Source organism: Panicum hallii, chromosome 6, assembly GCF_002211085.1.
Source record: "Panicum hallii strain FIL2 chromosome 6, PHallii_v3.1, whole genome shotgun sequence".
NCBI classification, from domain to species: Eukaryota; Viridiplantae; Streptophyta; class Magnoliopsida; order Poales; family Poaceae; genus Panicum; species Panicum hallii.
In genome coordinates this window covers 5361541-5383457 of record NC_038047.1, presented here as the reverse complement: position 1 = coordinate 5383457, position 21917 = coordinate 5361541, and the positions used below count along the sequence as shown (strand labels likewise).

The 21917-nt window shown below is 46.8% G+C and overlaps 1 protein-coding gene across 5 annotated transcripts in view; it reads right to left on the bottom strand.

Annotated features, from left to right (window-relative positions):
* Positions 1-466: 466 nt before the first annotated feature.
* Positions 467-21917, bottom strand: part of LOC112897700 — a 29433-nt gene continuing 7982 nt past the window's right edge. The window contains exons 2-8 of one of the 5 annotated variants that reach the window (XM_025966060.1): positions 6379-6551; positions 5088-5248; positions 3830-3898; positions 2866-3089; positions 1957-2740; positions 763-890; positions 467-686 (exon numbers count right to left, since the gene is read on the bottom strand). In XM_025966060.1, coding sequence (XP_025821845.1) covers positions 668-686; positions 763-890; positions 1957-2740; positions 2866-3089; positions 3830-3898; positions 5088-5248; positions 6379-6418 — 1425 coding nt within the window. In that variant the 5' untranslated portion in view covers positions 6419-6551 and the 3' untranslated portion in view covers positions 467-667. Of the gene's footprint in view, positions 687-762; positions 891-1956; positions 2741-2865; positions 3090-3829; positions 3903-5087; positions 5249-6378; positions 6552-21917 lie in introns of all 5 variants that reach the window. The other 4 variants (XM_025966061.1, XM_025966063.1, XM_025966064.1 and 1 more) reach the window with 4 other exon arrangements.

Sequence of the window (21917 nt, the reverse complement as noted above, 5' to 3'; positions counted from 1 at the left end):
CATATGAAAATTTATGAATTTATTTGTGTTGGATCATTTGTAGAGACGGTTGACGCCATCACCCATCTTTAAAAATGTATTTTTCACCCGTTCCTAAAAATGGTGGCCATTTTTCCAGGCATCACCCGTCATCGAATACTACAATAACCCCGCTCCTTTTGTAGGAGTGAGTTACCTTTTGGGCCATCCCAGAAAAAAGAGACACCTCTAAAAATCATTTTTTATAGTGATTATTAAATTTCTACGCCCTTGCAAATTGATTCTCTCATAATAGCTAGGCTTCCGAGATAGTAGCAGGTAGAAACGAGACCCGTAGTGGAGGAAAGTTCTAAAAACATAAGGATAATAATTATCAGGACTGACACTGTAGTGTCCTGATAATCATTTAATTTCATCATTAGTCATAAAATCTTTCGTTATGTTCACAACGGGAAAATCACACTTGATAATAATTAAGTCATGGAAATACACAAAAATTCAGGAACTGTCATAAATATAGTAGAGTAGCTTATACTAGTACATTTAGTAGATAGATAAAAGAAGGTAGACACGTTTGTACAGATATATAGTAAAAGGCAAAAATGCTAGCATGAATTGGCTGAATTGGATGATAATAAGTATATTTGCACACTGGTTCACCGCGACAGCTAAGTTCCAATGATCATCTTCAAGTTAGAGGAACAAGGCTGCAAAACAAATACCTAGTTAGCACAGGATTGCATGCGCAGTATTTTCTTTATTTTAAGGGTATCAGAAACTTACATTTCTCTAAGATCGAATTTTTTTTCACGAAGTCCTAGCAGAAGGTTTGGCAGGAAACGGATAAAATGATGAGTAAAAATATAGTCAAGATGCGGTAATCCTTGAAATACTTGTGCTCCCAGGTCATTCTGCAGAGAAAGGAAGTGTCTGGTTAGTAAAAAAAAAAATCCAATCTATTTGGTCAGCGGAAGCGGTCATACCTTTACCTACAAGAAATCGATCCTCAAGTTTGTTGACTTGTGTAACATTAATGCAGCTAATTCTTTCAGTGTCTGGTTGATGTCAAATATGTTATATGTATTATATTCATAGGGATAAGTATACATACGTGTGAGCGCATGCATCTGCATCGTATATTAAAAATATAAGTAATTTACAAAGAACTACAGATGGACAAATGGGCCATCTAGCATGGAACCAGGCCAGTTATGATCAAAGCTAGGGAAGGGAGGCGGCGCCGGCGCTATATGATGACGAGGAGGATCGGAGGCGCCATGCAGGAGAGGCGGAGCGAGCGTACAATAGAGGAGGGCCATGCGGTTTGGGAGGGGCGGAGCTGGGAGCGAGTGGGCAGTCGGAGGAGGGTTGATGGCGCGGCGTTGAGCAGGAGGAGGCCGAGCGAAAAGGAAAAGGACGGAAGAATCATCCCACGTCAGTCTTGTAACTAGCTACCAAATAGGGGTTGTTGAGAGAGCCAAAAACCTTGGATTCTAGGAAGGAGGGAGGGTTTGGAGATTTACACAAAATAAGGACTATAATTGTGGGTTTATTAGAGTTTAATTTTTGACCTCGCTTTTAAATTTGAAGTAAAAGTCTTATTTAGAGTCGCGAATTACTTTGCTAATTTGTAGCATGACTTGTCCTTCAAGCTGTTGCGTTAGACGAACCAAAGATCTCCATTGGCTTGTGACCATATAACAGTAAACATATCTTGAGGGGGGCTAATAATTAATGTACTCCTCTATTTTTATTTACATATCATGTTAGGTTTGTCCTAAATCAAATTTAGTCAACTTCGACCAATTCTAACTAATTACAGTGACAATTAGCTAGCAAGGCAATGTAAACTAGGAACATGCACGCAGGGAATTAGTGGTTAGAGAAGGAAATGCCTCGAAGAAGAAATAAAAAAAAGAAAGAAGGAGCGGAATTGAGGAGATCGATTAATTATGCAGCAGGTGTGTGCGTACGTACCCATTGTTGTTTCGGCACATGCGTAAACCAATTCCTTGCAAAGAAGAGCAGGTCCACGGCGGAGTTGTCATACGAGGGAGGATTCTCGTAATTGTACACATTGCTGAAGAGTGGATGATGGGAGAGATTCTGGGACCAATTGGTTTGTTTTGTGCTCTCCACGGCCTTCCGGAATACAGTTCGCCGTTCTCTAGTCAGCGAGTCCTGAAATCTGATGAGGTTCCACCACATGCTTGCCATTTGGACGGGATCCACCGTCGCAGCTAACGCTTCCAGCAGCTGCGTGCGTCCCGCCAGCAGGCCAGAGGTGGCAGGCGACAATGGCGTCGTCGTCTCTGCTGACAGGGTCACGAGGGTTGAGTCTATGCTCTCTACATGTAAAGGGTACTGAGGCCCATTGCCGCCTGTGCGACGGAACACGCGCTCTATCACCTCGCGGAGTCGTCTCAAGTTCTCCTTTTGGGTATCGTCCGTCAGTGTCTCTTTTGCACTGATGTTATGGAGCTTCACTGAAGCTGTTTCCCACAGAACGCCATCCTGTTCGTTGGTAACGACCGAAACCCGCAATTTCTCCGCTGTGAGTTCGTTCTCCCGGAATGCCAGCTTAGCCTTGTGGTTCTTCAGGACACACGACATGATGCCGCGAAGCACCCTCACGCCGGCTTCGTCCAGCACTTTTGTTGAATTCGACACTCCTGGCCCAGGCGGTAGCTCGTTCACAACAGCATCCTTGGTCAAGGGCGCCTGGCGTACTAGCAGTTCATCCAACGTCATGTCCTCCCGACTGCACAGATGATTAATGTACATGTAAACATCATGTTCAAGAGATTAACAAGTTCATTTCGAGCGGTGCAAAATCAGAGCACAGGGAAAGAAAATTAAGCCTAGGCCGATTATTCGGCTTATTACCTGCCACCACGAATCCTTGGAAGAACATCTATGGTCGACTCATCTCGAATTGCATAATCTCTGAGCAACGTACCGTCCCGCAATGGTTTCGCGCCAAAGATCAAATACTGATCCTTAGCAGGAATCCCTTCCCGTTCCTCTACCAGGCATTTAAGTGTTTCCACCGTGCCACTCTGCAGATTGGTGTTCAGAAGGCAAGTACCATGGCAGGACCTAACAAAAATCTGCATTTATATACACACATGTATATAATTAAACGATGTTAAAACTAAGTATTGCTAATTAGAGACCAATATGGAGCCTTCTAGTAAATCATCACGGGACAAGGTAGAAAAAGAGAGAAATTCTACAAATTCCTCCAAAAAAAGCAAAGACACGATCATTAATTCTATAGACTCGATCACTTTTGGCATCAATAACTAATGCACTCCTAACTAGTAACCTCTACCATTATAAAAGATAACCTGAAATAATTCCATGAATCTGCATCTTAGTTACTCCAGTTGCCATTATGAAAGAAAATAAAACCCTAGATTTGCATCTAATAAGTCACCAACCTTTGCTATTATTAAGAATAAATACTTGCAATTACTAGATGCACACTCCTTTTGGAGTCTGCACATTAAACCTCATGGAACACATTAGAAAATGAGAGAAGCCCTAGAAATTCCTAAAAAATGCACAAAATATCCAGTCATCAATTCTCTAGACTTAATCATTGTTACCAACAATAACCATTGTTGCTAATCTTCTACCTTTGCCATTATGAAAGATACTTAAAAGTAACCACTAAATATGCACAAAAATTGTCCACCTCTAGTCCTCTACCATTATGAATAATAACCCTTTAAATTTGCATCTAAGTTATCAATCTTTGCCATTGTTATAATAATCCTAAATCATCTAGTAATTCTATGTTCAAATTACCTGCGACTATCATTATAGAAACAATAGCATAAAATACCTTTATATATGCTTTGAAATTACCCATCCAACAATCCAATCCTAACTCAAAGCAATGAAAGCATATCAACTTCCTTGGTTAACAATCACATGCCAATGACAGAAACAATTCATGTTAGATTATATACCAATCCTTATGACTTATATAATTTTCTACTTTAGATAAAATTGTAAAATTTTATAGGAAATGTTACACCATTTCTACATTAATAGTATGAATATAAGCACTCCCATTATGTAGAAAAAAATATGTGGCAGCACTTAGAGTTCTTTAGTAGATAAAAATTCAATATGTAGGGTATGTACTGCAAACTCAAATAGTGCTAGAAGTTTTATAATATTAGCCCATTATAGTATCCAAAGAAAGGCTTTAAAATTAAAGGTAGAACAAAGGCTAGGTTCTCAACGCAGTTTTTTCCTTGAAACCCTAGCGTCTGTATCGATAAGGGTATAATGTTAGAAAATAAACAAATTATAGCTGGAGAGGGTGCACAGATATTGTTTAGATAGATAACAAATTAAAAATGTATGTTTGTGTCCCAAAATACAACTTTGGTTGTATACGACTCCAGCACGTTTAACAAAATTCTATTATACAGTATCGATATTAAATTAAATTGCGTGTGCGGTTGTTGTCTGATGCTGCAAATTAAACTAATTGGCGCGATATTTCTCTTTTATTTCTTAATATCTGTATATTTATTTTTTCTGTGAATTATCCCATGATAGGAGTTATACCGTGAATCGATCTAGGACCGTGGCCAATCCAAACCATGCTAAGACTGTCTCCAGCGGGGAACTGTAAAGCGTTCTGTACTCTATATATAGAAGAAGATTCCGTTCTCTATTGCTCCAGCAGCGTTCTCTAAATGGTCCTCTAAAATAGAGAACGCTACAGGTTTTCTCTATATATATAGAGATTCTCTCTCCTCTTCTCTATTTTTCTTTACGTTTCAAACACTAAATTAAATAAAAATAAAATATGTCCATAGCGTTTGAGGTATGATAAATACGCACGTACAAAAATTTGGAACAAAATACGTTTCTAATATAGGGTTTAATGTATAGAGAACGAGATTTAGAGAACGTTGTTGGAGAGAAATGAGATATAGAGGAGAGAATCTTGTAAAGAATTCTGTAAAAGAAGGATGTAGAGGATGGGATTTGGAGGATATCGCTGGAGACAGCCTAATGATGCGGACAGAGAAATGATGGAAATTAAATGTGATTATTATTTGGCAAGATGCATGCGCACGTACCTGGGACTCAAAGTTGTCGTATTCCTGTGCGAAAGAAGATGTGGATGCACCAATGGCAGCCCCATTCCGCCTATTATTATCGTATCTCAAAAATAAGTCTCTAGGCATGCCAAACATTTTCATATTGTTGGCACCAGCAACGACAAGAGCATGATCCTCCGCTGCAACAAAAAGTCAGTTTCAATTCGGCAATTATTATCTCAAGCAGACATCACCGACTGCCGCATATGTACGGATCTAACAGTTAAATATTCATTTGTTATATATCAATTAATTACACATAAATTCAAATTGATCACCATATGGATTCATCATTTGAAACAAACTCTAATCATAGAATTCATGGAGTGAGTCATTTTGTTTATGGAAGCATCTAGCTCCTGATTCAGTTTTTGAGATTAATAATGTGGCATCATGGTCATTGTAACTAACTTGTGTTTTGTAGCGATAATTATAAGTTAGGTCACTATGATGGGCTTTATGGTTTTATTGCATTTCTCAGTATTGGTGCAAATGATATGTGTGAAGGAGATAAGGAAGACCTAGCCCTGAGCATAGAAGAATGGGAAGAATCCAAGTTGAAACTCGAATCAATCAATTTGGAGTATTTTGAAATGCACTAGAGAACATTTGATCCTTACGCGACCCTTTGCACAGGTGCTCTAACAAGGACTACATGAGAGTACTAACCTTTTTTATACCTTGAGGAAAATTAGTATTCTCAACCTTCTCTTAACTTTCCACAATTTACATTCTCAGGATTTGCATGCTAGGATTTTGTGCGTTAGATACACAAACTTTGAAGCTGGTCACATGATGAGTAATAAATTTAGAAGCCAACATCTCTTGAACATCTTGATCCTTTCAGTGTATAATCTTGGCTAAAAACAATGCTTAACTCACTTCATATTTTTCCCATAAAAAACAATGTTTCTCTGCAAGAGTCAAGGAGTTGTAGCTCTTGCATACATCAAGCCCTTGGTAGTGAATTTTACAGGTTTACGTACATTGCTTTTGATCGATTGACGGAATGAAAAGAAGTCCAGATATTGGAATATTTATATCTCTATATCGTACTCGTACCTCAATATATAATGTCAATAAAGTATATATGCGGGTATTCAAATCTTAGTGCGACGTGCATAATTCCTACGGACATTTGTGCAGCGCAGAGAACTGTGTGTGTGTGTGTGGGGGGGGGGAGAGAGAGAGAGAGAGAGAGAGAGAGAGAGAGAGAGAGAGAGAGAGAGAGAGAGAGAGAGAGAGAGGGAGGGAGGGAGGGAGGACTAACCGATACCATCTCTGTGGTCGGAGCTGCCGCGGGTCGCCATAGCTCCGGCAGGCGGCAACCAGTGCTGGTCGACCTTCGTGGTCTGCTCCTTCCGTTAGCTTCTCATGCTGGTCGCGCCCGCAGATCGCAGATAGAACAACAATGTCACAGCTAGCAGGGCGAGTCGTCGGCGACTTCATTAAAAACAAACGGAGCTAATGACATGATGATGGCCGAGCGCGTTCGACGCGGTGAGAAAACAATGGCTCTAAATCTCCTTGCTGTTGCGAGCGAACCAACCCCCCGGCCACCCAGCGGCCGATTCCAAACAAAAGAGAAAAGAATGACTCTACTTGGGTGGTCATATTGGCACGCCCAGCAGGGAGAAGATGCAAGGGAAGAATTTAAGCCTTGGGTGCAAAGAACCTCAATCAGTCTCCTAGAGGATGGCTTGCTTACTGAATAACCCATCAACAATGAACCATAAAATATAGGAGTACGCTCGTCTTTTATTTTCTTTTTTTTACCGTTTTAAATCCTTTTATTGCAATCTCCATATCTGACATTGTTAATTTACTTATTATGACTTTGTAGATTTATACATAATGAGTAATCATCCACACATATCTTTAGATCAAGTTGTGCCACATTGGCTAGCTGGCTTGTTCTCCCACCCCGTCACAGCCATCCATCTACTGTGCCAATAGTGATGCTGAAAGGTGTATAAGCTTTAAATATTGGGGCCGGGGAAAATGGATAGAGATTCCAACTCCATAATTGTGCCTGTTGGGACATGGGAAAACCCCATGGCAAAACCTAGATAATTGCAGGATATCGAGCAAAATATTTTTCAAAGCCCAAAAACTCATCGATCTCCCAGCCAATTCAAAGATCCTAGCTAAAATCCATTTTTTTTGTTCGGCGAATTTTTAGTTCCCGCTGAAATAGCCTGATATCAATTTAATGGAATTTCAGGCGGCCAATGAAATGGCTTGAAATGAAAGGCATTCGAGGGCCTAAACATGGCAAGCTGATCGCCATGAACTGCCTTTAACTTTGTACTTTCAATTTTTTCAATATTCCTCAATCTCGACTATATCAGTGTTTGGGCCTTCTAGAAGCCATTATTGGGTCACTTGCATGTGGTCCTTGGACATCGAAATCCTTCGGGATGACACCAAGTGATGATAAGATCAATTGCGGTTGCTATTTTTCATCTTGATCTCGACTTAGTCTCATGGTAAACCTTCCATGCACATGTTGTTTATGCCTAAGGAAGCTTAGCTTCTTGAATTTAATCGAATGTGGCGACCATGTGGGCGAGATGGGCTTCATGTGGGTTAGCATCGCTACTAGAAAAATGACCTTCCAACTGCAGTCCTTATATGAAGTGAACGATCATGAAAGTTCGTGTAAGGGTAATGACTCTATCGATCATAAATTCATAATCTTGGCCAACAACTTATATAACATGACAGGTTTTAGGAAGGTAAATATGCAGGGGGGGGGGGTTTCGAAACATAACAATCTTTTTAGAAACACACTTATCTTCATAAATACACGATAAGCATATCGCCTGCCACTAAAAGAATTTTCAGCCAAAAATGTGAGAACTCAAGGAGTCGGCGGCTCAAACTCAGATGGCTAGGTTGCAACACAAGAAATCTAACCAATTCGTAGCTAGTTTAGAAAGTTAAAAGAGAAGAAACGGTGCAATTGACATCATCTGTTTTTCTTTATGAATTGTTTCCATTTTAGCCGGCCAACATATCTTCTTATTACGGTGCGCCAAGGTTGAGCTGTCCAATTGTGGCGACTATAGCTCGGTAACAATCGTTTATATATGTCTGATTACTATATAAAAGCCTACAACTTGTCCGAATATTCGAAGCTTTAGACAAATTTCGTCGATTGCTGTGGCTGCTCAGAAATTTTCATTACGTCCTATGTCCTCTTCTTCCAATTTGCCCCCTTCAATTATGGAGATTAGCCGATCGAACTTGTAAAAAAGAGAGAGATTAGCTGGACATTCTCTCTGTTTCTCGTCGCTTCCGCTGTCGTGAGTTAAGAGGTATCGTGCAGATTACAGCTTGATGGCGTGCCGGCCGGAGTGTTTAATTGGCGAGTTGGACGGCACCACCTGTTGTGTCGTCACACACACACACAACACGTACTCAAACGACGTGTGCCGATAGCGACTTGTAGCTCTAGTTGCCTATTGTGTTTGCCTCGATGCCATCGTCCCATGTGTTTCCTCCTCGGTCGTCACATCGATACGACGCTTGCTAAATGCTCATAGCATTTTAATTTATTGATAGGATTGCGACTAAGAATATGATAAGCATTTATTTTTTCCGACCTAGTATTCGGTTTGACCTACTGTTCGGTTGGATGATTGGGTTAGTTCCACCCATGAAAAATATAGTTCCATTTACATACTTATTTTATTTTGAATATGTAGAGGAGTTCGACATGAGCGTATATATTACAAAAGTTCACGAGCCTAACAGGACAAGTCGTGATGTGCATGCACATCCGCTAAACCGCTCCCCCCCTCTCTCTCCCCATCTCTCTTTCTCTCCATATATATATATATATATATATATATATGAAAAATCTATTCTACACGCGCTTATAGTTATTTCTACATGTGTATCTCATGATGCAGAATGTATCTGACCTAATGAAGGTACGTACGAGGTGTATGTGATCATACCAAACCATCTGTGATGCTATATACACTGTATTGTGTATGTGACCATACGTAGAGTATGTGGAAATACTCAATTTTATATACTAGTACTAAGTTATAATAATATATATTTTAAAAATAGGATGCTGTTGGTGTTTAACAGGCTGCCCACCGAGGGGTATACCCAACGTGGTAAGTTTTGGGTGAGGAGACGCCGAGATCAGGAACTCGAAGGAATAAGGAACACAAAGCTTAGACAGGTTCGGGCCGCTAGGTGCGTAATACCCTACGTCCTGTGGGGTGGTTTGTATTGCCTTAGGTGTAGAATGATCTAGAGATCGTGTTTTGAGAGGGGTCCCTATCCTCCCTTATATATCCGAGAGGTTAGGGTTACAAAGATACTAACCAACACCAGCTAAGAAATCATACCAGAACATATCTCGAGTAGATTCCTCCTGTATCGGTTAGCTCTATCTCCTACTTAAACGGGATAAATAAGAGATAAACAAGATAAATAAGAGATAAGACGGACTTAATCTCTTAAACCTCTTTAAACTACATTATGTACACGATCCCGTGGTCCTGGGTCTGACAAGCCCCCGAGCTCTTCGTAGCTGAGTACTGCAGACTTATCGAGTACTTTCGAAGCAGTCTTCGTCTTCCTTTGAAGCTTCGTCTTGAAGTCCTTCTTCGAGTACTTGCTTGGCTGCATCGAAGCTATGAGGTGCTCATGCCCCAAATTATATTTTTAATATGGCGTGCGATTGAAAAATCGCACTCCATATGGAGTAGCCCCCGAGCCTTAGGTTGAATCGGAGAATCAGGCTAAGGGTCGCATTAGTCTGTAATCCTCCTTACCTTTCAAATAAATTTGAAAAATAAGTAGTCGATGCCACGTATCCCGCAGCCCCCGAGCCTTGAATCCAAATCCCTCAAAATTGGAGATAAGGGTCCAAAAATCGTGGCATGCAGGCTAAAAATGTTAACTTAATAAATTACCAAAATGATGATACAAATGATGGAAATTAGATCAAAAATTCAAAAAACCCCTTTTTTCGGGCTAATTAACCCTGAAAAAATGATTAATCAAATATTTAATCCAAACAATCCACCAAATGACCCCTCATCTTTGGAATATTCCCCAACCGCTGGTTATTTAACCCCGCGGCAACAGTGAGAAGAAACTGTGCCTCCAATCTGCAATTTGCCAAAAGCCGCAAAAATCCCCAAACAGAGCCGCGCTCCGCCGCTATCCTCCCAGAGAAATCCCCCCACCCCGATCTCCCCGCCCCTCTCCCCGCAGCCCCCGAGCATCTCGTGGCGAGCGGATCGGAAATGGCGCCCAAGAAATCGGAAATCGAAGGGAAAAAGAAGGAGGTGCACTCGTCGACCGGAGAGTGGACATACAGTAAGTGTTCCCTCAACGATCTGAATAAGCTAGTTTCCGAGGGGTTGCTGCAAGACAAAAATCTTGTCAACTGGCGCCCCTCTTTCCGTGAACCTTTCCCTATGGAAAATGTTGACGAAATCGTCATATTTTACCACTTTGCCGAATGAGGATTGGCCCTTCCCTCTTGTTCTTTCTTCCGCGGCCTTCTCTATTATTACGGGCTTGAGCTCCATCACCTCAACCCGAATTCCATCTGCCACATTTCCATTTTTATCCATTTCTGTGAAGCCTTCCTCAGAATCGAGCCACACTGGGATCTTTTCCGCTTCCTCTTCCGCGTCAAGCCACAACCTACCTCAAAAAAACTTTCTGAGTAGGGGGCGCCGGCATCCAACTACGTCAGCAGGCCGGCGAAAAGTACCTCTCGTACAAATTCTCCTCCAACATTCCTGGTTGGAACAATCATTGGTTCTATACTGAAAATCATGCCCCCAGCTCCCAGAAAAAACAAATAACCCACCTGTAGTGAGGCTGGAGTGGAATCTTGAACTGTCCAGGGGGGACATGGATCAAGTCGAGGAATTATTAGAACTCATAGAAGCAAACAAGTTGATGGGGGTGACCGGCGCTTCCGTTATGTTCTCTTTCTTCAAACGCTGAGTCCAACTGATCCAACAGCGCCACCATCTTGGATTCGAGTACACAGGCTCTGAAGATCCATCTCGCATGTGCGCAGAGGAGCTGTCAGACGACGCCGCACTCCTCCGAGTCAGGCGGGTACTGCTGGACGTGGACGCCGTCCCCTATGTCCCAGAATTGTTTTGCGCGCGGAATGCTCCACTGCCGGTGAGTATTCGACTACTTTTTATTGGAAACAAACTCTGTTCTACTGCTGTTAACTGAAAATCTTCTGCAAGGGCACACAGAACTGTACCGCAGCTACCCGCCGCAACCCGACATCCCCCGACCAGACCACCTCCTCCCCAGCGCCATTGTCGAAGCAAAGAGGGCTCACATAGCCCAGGCTTTGCCCAGCAGCGGGTCCACAGAGGACGAGGGCCGCCTGGTGGAGGAGGATGCTGAAAAGGGGGCAGAAAGGGATAACTCCTCCAGGCTAGCCGTGGAGTTAACCGAAGCCCTACCTCAGGTGCCGCAGGGTCGTCGAGTAGTGCGCAAGCGAAAGACGCAAGAAGTCGAATCTTCTAGGTACTGGTTTGCTGCTTTGATGAGTTGCCAAATATCAGTATTATTGTACACTGACAGTATTCACTTGTAGTCTTCCTGCTCTTTCACCCGGGACCGAGCCCGAAGAGATGGGAACAGGTCCATCCGCCACCGCGGCCATTACCATTGCCGTGGCGGGGACCACACCGTCGGCCGATCAAACCCCGCCGCCCGCAACGGAAACTCCACGGCGAGCCTTGCGGGTGAAAAAGGCCGTCAAAAAGAAGTCTACATTGTAAGTTTGCATCTGGTCACATAAATATTCTGCTTTTTTCGACTTGTATAACAATGACTCCGACATCATCAGGGCTGCAAGCGCGGTGCAGCTCCAGCTGGATCTGGCCACGACTACCTCAGCCCCCGAGTCGTCAACCCGAGCTGAGTCTTCTGGCGCAGGACCAGCCACAGCCGCTCCAGCCCCTGAGGCGTCGGCGCCTGGTGAGGCAGCGCCCACGGAGCCGGCCCCCGAGGCGGACGCGACGCTGCCCGACTTGCCGCCTCCCGAGCTCCAACAAGATGAAGCCGGAACTGGTGGCGGGGAATAAGTCGAGGCCCCTGATGCCGCTCCTACGGATGGCACAGGTAAGCGTCTGACCGCCCGCGGCTAGCTACCGGGATCTGGGCGCAATGTGTTGACAACATTTGTATTTGCAGGTGCCCAGCAGCCACCACCCGAAGAAGCCGCGGGGACCACAGGGGGTCCTCGTGAGATACTGAAGGCCGGGTCCGGATACAAGAACGTCATCAACACCGACCTGGTGGATGACCCCATGCTGACGGCCGAGAACATAAAGACCTTCAAGGAACTGTACGACTTCTCCATGGTAAGACCTGAGAATTGTTCTGCTTGTACATATTGGCGAGCTGTTTTGACCCAACCTCGCCTTTGCGCAGAATGTGATCACTCACTCCCAGAGGAAATCGGAGAAGCTGAGCGCGGTTGTGAGTGGCCACCGAGAGCTGGCTGCCCTGGACAAGCACATCTCCGATGAGAAGACAAAAAATTGCTATCTGCAGAGGGAGCTTGACATGCTGAAGCAGGAAAGAACTTGAGAGACTTGGCTACTCAAGAACGACCTGCAAAACCTCGAGAAGGCAAACGCCGAGCTCCAAAAACAGCTCAAGGAACAGCAGGCGGCGCACCAGGAGCAGCTCAAGGAGGAAAAGAAAGCGCACCAAGGTAAGACCTTGCTTCCCTCGGGTACTTTTCCTTAGTAGTTTCCCCTGGTTGCTGAAATATCTTCACCGTAGAGCTTAGGAAAATCATAAAATACAAAGAAGAGCTGCTTACTGACATGAAGAATATGCTGTATCGTCGTACAGATGATGTCGAGAGGCTGCAGAAGGTAGTCGCCGACACTGAAGAACAATTCGCCGACTGCCTTCAGCGAATCAAGACGCTAGGCGAGGAAAAGGGGCAGCGGGAGAAGGAATTTGAAATTGTCAAGGAAGCCGCCCAGGAACTGGTGGACATGGTGGATCCACCAGAAGAAGGCGAAACAAGCCCGCGGCCCTTGCTAGAACGACTTCGCGAAGCGCCGCAAAAGGTGGTCAGATTCCTCTCGGAAGCCCTGGTTGCATGCGTCAGCCACGCCCTCACCTTCGTGTAGTCTTTTGTGCCGAGGGCACAACTAGAGATATTTGCTCAGGGCATGGCTGCGGATTGCACCGAGGAACAATTCGACCAATACCTCCAAGAAGCCCAACCTGTAGCAGAACAAATAGTATAAAGTGTACTGCAGGATTAGGGTGTAAAAAATAAGTATTTACTTCCTTGTATATATAGTTTCTTTGATGTCTCCACTTGTGTGCCTTGGCTGAATTGGCGTCCAGGCTTAAAACGCTAAGTAGTGGACACTACCCTGGGTGCAGCGATCCTGAAGGTAGGCATAGCTCCAAGTAGGAACTCATCTAACAAGTGAGCCACAACCCGATCGAGCGGGTCTGAACTGTTAGAAAAGAAAGCGAGCATCGTTGCAAAATTGCCGTGCTTGAGGCAGAAAAAGCAGAACTACCCTGAGTGCATCGACTCTGGGTGTAGTCGAGGTCGCTCTTTGCATGAGCACGCTCCACGAGTTAGGTAGGGACCGGATTAGCGGATCAAACTCGTTGGGAGCAAACGCGGGCATCGCCACGGGTCTGCCGTGTGTAAGGCAAAAAATGAAACTACCCCGAGTGCAACGACTCAGGATGTAGTCGAAGTAGCTCTTCATGCGAGCCCATCCAACAAACTGGGCATAAACCAGTCGAACGGATCGATTTTGTTGGGATAAGTGCAGTAGTGAATGACCATTCAAGGCTGTGGCGGAAGTCGATTTGTAGAAGGTAAGAACGGAGCCGAGGCTTCCGTCAAAACACGAAGTTGATAAGATATGAACGTGGCCGTAGCCTCCGTAAAATTCATGACAAGAAGTCGATTTATATAAGTACAGCACGTGACCGTAGCCTCCGTGTGTTCATAAAGGAATTTACAACCCGAATCTTGTGGCACATAGCCTCCAAATTGATTCGAGAAAAGGAGACCGTCCCAGCCCCCGAGGATTCAGCTATCACCGGACATCTTCTCATGGGTAAAACTTGCGCAGGTTCTGGATGTTCCAAGAGTTCGGAACATCTTGACCCTCGGGATATTGTAGTTGATATGACCCCGGTCTTGTAACCTGCTTGACGATGAACAGGCCCTCCCACCTTGAGTTAAGCTTGTGTAGGCCGGATTTGTCCTGAATGCGACGTAGGACCAAGTCACCGATGCTGAATGATTGTTCCCTCATGTTACGATCATGATATCGCAGAATCCCCTGCAGGTATCGAGCTGACTGAATAAGAGCGGTCAGCGAGCCTCCTCAACAGAATCGAGCTCTAATTGCCTCGCCTCGTCCACCTCGCCTTCGTTGTACATTTCAACCCTTGGGGACTTCCACATGATATCGGCCGGTAAGATAGCTTCAGATCCGTATACGAGGAAGAAAGGCGTTTGTCTTGTGGCTTTGGATGGCTGAGTCTGAAGCCCCCAGACAACATGTGGCAGCTCGTGTATCCATTTGCCTCCCTTCTTGCTATTTTCATCGTAGAGTCTCTTCTTGAGGCCGTCGATTATCATGCCGTTCGCCCGTTCGACTTGTCCATTAGCCCTTGGGTGTGCAACAGAGACATATTTAACCTCGATGCATGCATTCTCACAGAACTCCTAGAACTGGTTGGCTGTGAAATTTCATCCCAAGTCTGTGATGATGGTATTTGGGAAGCTGAACCGATGCAAGATATCAGAGACGAAATCAACAACTCGATCTGGTGTGAGCTTGGCTATCGGCTTGTACTCGATCCACTTGGTAAACTTGTCGATAGCCACCAACACATGGGTGAAACCCCCCAGCACTATTGTGAAGGGCCCAATCATGTCAAGGCTCCAACAGGCAAAGGGCTAGGATGGCGGTATGATGATGAGGCTGTAGGCTGGAACATGGGACTGCTTGCCGAAGAATTGACAATTTTGGCACCTGCGCACGAGATCTTCCGCGTCAGATACTGCAGTGGACCACCAAAAGCCGGCCCTGTATGCCTTCCCCACCAGCGTCCTTGAAGCTATATGGTTGCTGCAGACGCCCTCATGGATCTCCTGCAGTAAGTCGTAGCCATCTTCCATTGTGACGCACTTCATGAGAACACCTGACCGAGCGTCACGCCGATAGAGCTTGCTGTCGACTTGGACGAAACCCTTGCTTCTGCACATGACGCATGCCGCATCTGCGCTTCTGGCGTCAATTCCCGCTGGTAGCCTTTGATCTCGGATGAAGTCAATAAAAGCCTCTCGCCAGTCCTCCCCCAGCGCCATAACCTCTCGATCGGGTTGTTGGGGACCCGCATCGATGGTTACCTACAGAGAAGGCTTGATGGATGGCTGCTTGAGCTCCTGGATGAAGACTCCCGGTGGGACCTGAGCACGTGCTGACCCCAGCTTGGACAAGGTATCCGCACCGACATTGTGCTCTCGTAGCACCTGATGAACCTTCAAGCCGGAAAATTTACTTTCCAACTTGCGCACTTCCTGGATGTAGGCGTCCATCGTCTCCTTGTTGCAGTCCCACTCTTTGTTGACTTGTTGAATGACAAGAAGGGAGTCGCCATACACAAATAGTCGCTTGATCCCTAGTGATATCGCCAAACGAAGCCCGTGAAGCAAGGCTTCATACTCGGCTTCATTGTTGGATACCGCCCACAGGATCTGAAGGACATACTTCAATTGCTCGCTCCGTGGAGAAATAAGCAGAACTCCGGCACCGCCGCCATCGAGCTTGAGAGACCCATCAAAGTACATGGTCCAGTGCTCTGGCCTGTCAACTAGAGTTGGAACTTGATTCTCCCTCCATTCAGCCATGAAGTCGACTAGAGCTTGAGATTTGATTGCAGTGCGTGGCTTGAACTCGATTGACAAAGCTCCCAGTTCCACTGCCCACTTTGATATGCGCCCCGTGGCATCTTGATTATGAAGAATATCAGCCAACGGGAAATCCGTAATCACAGTAATCTTGTACTCGTCGAAATAATGGCGCAGCTTTCTTGACGTGATTAAAATTGCATATAAAAGCTTCTGAACGGTGGGGTAGTGTACCTTGGATTCGGAGAGTACCTCGCTGACGAAGTAGATAGACCTCTGCACTCCAAACGCATGGCCTTCCTCGCCTCGCTCGACTACAATAGCACTGCTGACAACATGGGTTGTTGCCGCAATGTAAAGTAGTAGGTCTTCCCCCGGCAATGGTGCTGTAAGGATCGGAGGAGACTGAAGATGATGTTTCAGATCTTGCAGAGCCCGCTCGGCCTCCTCCGTCCATTGGAACTGATCTTGGTTTTTTAGGAGCTTAAAGAAGGGTAGTCCTCTCTCCCCGAGGCAGGAGATTAACCTGTTCAGGGCTGCCATACAACCTGTTAACTTCTGCATATCCTTGATTGTGGCCGGAGCCCCCATATCAGTGATGGCCGTGATCTTTACAGGGTTGGCTTTAATGCCCCGGTTGCTGACGATGAACCCGAGCAATTTCCCTGAAGGTACTCCAAAAACGCACTTGGTAGGATTGAGTTTCCACCGAAATCTGCGCAGACTGCTAAATGTTTCCTCCAAATCTACAATCAAGTCGTCGGAATCCCTGGTCTTGATGACCACATCATCCACATAGGCCTCAACATTCCGGTGCAGCTGACCCGCGAAGCACATCTGGATTGCACGCTGATAGGTTGCTCCTGCATTCTTCAACCCGAAGGACATGGTTTTATAGGCATACGTCCTGTACAGGATGATGAATGCAGTCTTGATTTGGTCCTCCTCGTTAAGCGCAATCTGATGATATCCTGAATAACAATCAAGAAAATAAAGAAGGACGCAACCAGCCGTTGAGTCGACAACTTGGTCAATGTGCGGCAGCCCAAAGTGGCATTTCGGGCAGTGCTTGTTGAGATCAGTGTAGTCAACACATATTCTCCATTCATTATTCTTTTTTCGTACAAGAACAGGATTAGCTACCCACTCTGGATGGATTACTTCCTTAATGAATCCAGCTGCAAGGAGTTTAGCTATCTCCCGTTTGATGGCCTCACTCTTATCGTGGGCAAACCTTCGCAGGCGTTGCTTCTTAGGCACAGCCTTTGGGTGTACATTCAGACCATGCTCGATCAACTCCCTGGGCACCCCTGGTATATCCGCTGGTTTCCACGCGAATATGTCTCGGTTAGCCCGAAGGAAGCTGACGAGCGCGAGTTCCTATTTGTCACCTAAGCCCGCGCCGATGACAACGGTCTTAGATGAATCTCCCTCCTGAAGCTGGATCGTCTTGAGGGCCACGTCGTCAGTTGACTGGATGCTCGACTTGCTGGCCTTCTTGGAGGTAATCTCCAGCCCAGACTGGGAGAGCTGCACGGCCGTGAGTACTTCTCCGGAAGCACCTGGCACACGAGTAGTCGAAGCGTACTGAATCGCCTCCTGATTGCAGTCATACGACTTCTTCAAGTCGCCTCGGAGAGTAAGTACCCCATTTAATCCTGGCATCTTGAGAAGCAGATAAACGTAATGTGGCAGTACCATAAACTTGGCAAGTGCCGGACGACCCAAAATTGCATGATAAGAAGATTCGAAGCTAGCTACTTCGAACTTGATGAACTCAGTACGGTAGTTCTCCCTCGTGCGGAAGGTGACTGGGAGGACAACCGTACCAAGTGGGTGTGCCGTGTTACCTGGGACGATGCCATAGAAAGGGGACTTGCTGGGAACCAGCATGTCCTTGAAGTCCAGGCCCATCTTCCTCAAAGTGCTGACGAAGATGAGGTTGAGCCCACTCCCGCCATCGATGAGGACCTTGGTGAGCTTGACCTCTGCCACCACAGGATCAAGGACCAAGGGGAACTTTCTGGGCTCCGAAAAGCTCATCCACTGGTCGTCGCGAGAGAATGAGATGGGGACCTCCGACCAACGGAGTGGTCATGGTACCGCCGGCTCGACGGACATGATCTCCCGAAGAAGCAGCTTCTGGTCCCGCCTGGAGCCAAAATCCTCATTTCCCCCGAAGATGACATTGACGACCTTCGAAGCGTCCTGGAACTTCGGGTTACGCCCTTGGTCCTCTTGGTCGTCATCCTCGGGCTCTTTGTCCGCAGGCTTCTTGTTCTTCTTACCACCACCGGAGTTGCTGAACGTTCTCCGAGGGTGGTAGCAGTCAATGGCAGCGTGATTGGCACCTGGATGCCATGGGCACTTCTTCTGCAGGAGCTTCTCGAACTCTTCCTGCGTTATCAACTTCTTGCCCCGCGAAGGACGATCCATAGCCGCGATGATATCATCTGGCTTGCGTTTTCGGGGTGGACCTGAAAAGTCCCGCTGGCCTTTGTCGTTGCGGTTGTCGTTTGGGCGCCTCAGATTACTATCTTGAGGCCGCGGGAACCGCTCCCGCATCTTCTCCTCCTGTTCCGACCAATCGTGCATCATATCACAAAGGTCCGCAACAGTCTTCAGCCTATTCCGCCCAAAATCCCTGTAGATGCCTGGGTCGGTGATGCCGTTGTAGAAGCAGTCGATGATGTCGTCCTCCGAGATGTTCGCGATGGTGGCGCGGATGTCGAAGAAGCAACGTGTGTAGGATCGCAGGAGCTCATTACGTTCCTGTTTACACTGAGCAAGATCGTGACGAGTACCTACGCGAGCGATCGCTCCTTGGAAGTTGTCGATGAAGACCTTCTTGAGACACTCCCAGGAGTCGATGGAGTTGCTGCTGAGGCTCTCCAGCCACGTGAGCGGTGCAGGGTCCAAAGCCATCAGGAAGTAGACGACTTTGGTGATGTTCGAGCCCCCTGCGACCTCAATGGCCGTGGAGTAGCAACGGAGCCACTGCTGAGGAGCCTGCTTGCCGTCGTACTTGGTGATGCCGACCGGCTTGAAGCCCTCTGGGTACTTGTAGCTGCTGAATCGTGCAGAGAAAGCTGGAAAACAGTCGCTACAGTCAGTACCTTCAGTTTCGACTTCTTCGCGGACCTTGCGCCTGGAGGAGACCACGGTCCGCGTGTCGCGACCTTCATTAATGTGCTGGCGCAAGTCTTCTGTAGGAGGCTGATGATTGGCCTGTCGCGGGTTACCCCCTGGAGGTGGCTGTTGCCTCCCGCCAAGGGCCTGGCTCCCGCGAGCGTTGTCGTTGTTGTGGCTGGGCTGATATCGAGGGCGACCGCCAGCCGTTCGGCTGTGAGCCTGGCTCCGACTCTCACCCATGCGCTCCTCCCTGATGGTGGACGCCAGGTTTTGCTGATCCAGCTGGATCTAGGCCCTCTGCGCGTAAAGAAGTGCTTGACGCACGTCCGGATCGTTGCTGCGCTCGAGGATGGTCGTAACCCTGGAAATGTTGGCCACCGGGGTCCTGAAACCCCGTTCGCTTACGGCGACAAACTCAGGTCAAGCTCGCGATACATAGATCGTCTACGCTCGTTGGCCCTCCTTCGCCGGATTGCACGGGCCCTGTTCCTGGCCCTCCGCACCTCGCGATCGGCGTTGGCAGTGGCCTCATCTTCAGAGACCGCTTCAAAATCGGCGACGGGAAAACCACCATCATCCTCGCCTTCTTCCACCATTAGCACCTGGCGGGAGGGGAGCTCGTCAGAGCTCGCGTCGACTAGTTCAGTCGACCCCTCCGCCACGGTGGCTAGCGGCCTGCCCTCCTGAAAGGGCAAAGGCTCGAGATGGGCACAAGTCGACCCTCAGCCTCGAGTAGATTGGAGAGCGCCATGCCCCTCCAATGCACAATGCGCCCCTCCGGCATGGAGGTGATCATCAGATCACTGGCGCCAAAACAACCCGAAGTCCCCAGACACGCAGTGGCTTCAGGCCTTCCAACCTGGAGCAGAGAGTCCAGGTCCTTCTCTAGCGTGGAGAGGGACCCAGAGACGTTGGCCTCCTGGAGATCAGTGGCCGGATTGCATGAACCGAGTCGGGATCGGTTACGCGAATCCTTAGATTGGAATGAGTCCAACCCAAGGGAAGTTGCCGCAACGCTGGATGAAGTCGAGCCTGGAGCAGACTCCATCTCGATCTTTGTTGCAGAAGCATGGGTCGACAAACCATCGAGATTGTCGACGAACTTGTCGAGGTCGCTGCGGGGATCCGCAGCGGAAGTCTTTGGCTTCATGCCGATGAGGAATCGCCGGAAATCGCCCACACCATCTGCGATGCAGACCCACGAGCCAAAAACAAATGTCGTGCCCTGAGAGGGAACTAACCTGGAGAATTTGAAAGATGCCATCGAGCTCGCCGGTGGATCTTCGACGCGCTCCCCTACCTGGCACGCCAGCTGTCGGTGTTTAACCGGCTGCCCACCGAGGGGTATACCCAACGTGGTAAGTTTTGGGTGAGGAGACGCCGAGATCAGGAACTCGAAGGAACAAGGAACAAAAAGCTTAGACAGGTTCGGGCCGCTAGGTGCGTAACACCCTATGTCCTGTGGGGTGGTTTGTATTGCCTTAGGTGTAGAATGATCTAGAGATCGTGTTTTGAGAGGGGTCCCTATCCTCCCTTATATATCCGAGAGGTTAGGGTTATAAAGATACTGACCAACACCAGCTAAGGAATCGTACCAGAACATATCTCGAGTAGATTCCTCCTGTATCGGTTAGCTCTATCTCCTACTTAAACGGGATAAATAAGAGATAAACAAGATAAATAAGAGATAAGACGGACTTAATCTCTTAAACCTCTTTAAACTACATTATGTACACGGTCCCGTGGCCCCAGGTCTGACAGATGCTTTTGAAATTTTTCGTATATATCCATTTGAAGTACCAAAATAAGTATATAAACATACTCAAAGTGATAAATGAGTATGTAAACATACGTACGATGGTATACTGATGGTGAGACTAGCTACACACGAGCGTAGATAAAACTCGTCATATATATATATATTAGGATGTATGATAAATATATAGAGTGGTGGGAACATATGTGTTAATTCAAACTCCGAAAATAAAATTGCTCAAAACTACCTTCAATATACACATGGCTTTAACTCCAAAAAAAATAGATCTAGAGCTATGCCGAACAGCCTTATATCTTAACTTTTGTTGTTACAGAAGAATTTACGCAATTTTAGAAAGATTAGAAGCGCAAGATCTACATCGCTTCATATATATAACCTTATATATATAGTATATAACTTTAATATTGCATATGATATATACTTATTTGTCGATGTTTTGATCACCAGCCAGTAATTTACGCCGCGCTTCTCGATGGCTCGGTGGCTAACAATCGAAGGCAAGGATTTAGACTGGTTCAGGCAAAAGCCCTACATCCAGTATGGGGTGGCTCGCTTCGTGTTCGTCACGTTCAAATGCAAATGGTGTGTGTGTGATGTATGATCGCATCATCCTTCCTAGAGAAGGCCTAGCTCCGCCTTATATACGTGGCGGGATGGGCTACCTTGCGTGAGAGAGGGGTGGTGCCTTTTTTTCCCGGGGTCGGTTGCCCGACACGTGTCCTACCGGGGCCTGCGTCCATTCGTGCTCTGCCGCCTGCCGAAGTCAAGTCCCGTTCGTCTGGTCCGCGGAGCCGCCTAACACGTCCTTGGTCACATCCTCTATCCCCGTGTTAGGGGATGGCATCGTTCTCCTCCTGCCCCATCCCCCTGATGCACCGGGGGCGGGCCTCTCGCCAAGTTGGCAGGTTCCCTCCTCCTCGCTGGTCGAGAGGTCGGGCGCCTGGGTTCGGCGGCCACCGGGTTCGTGGCA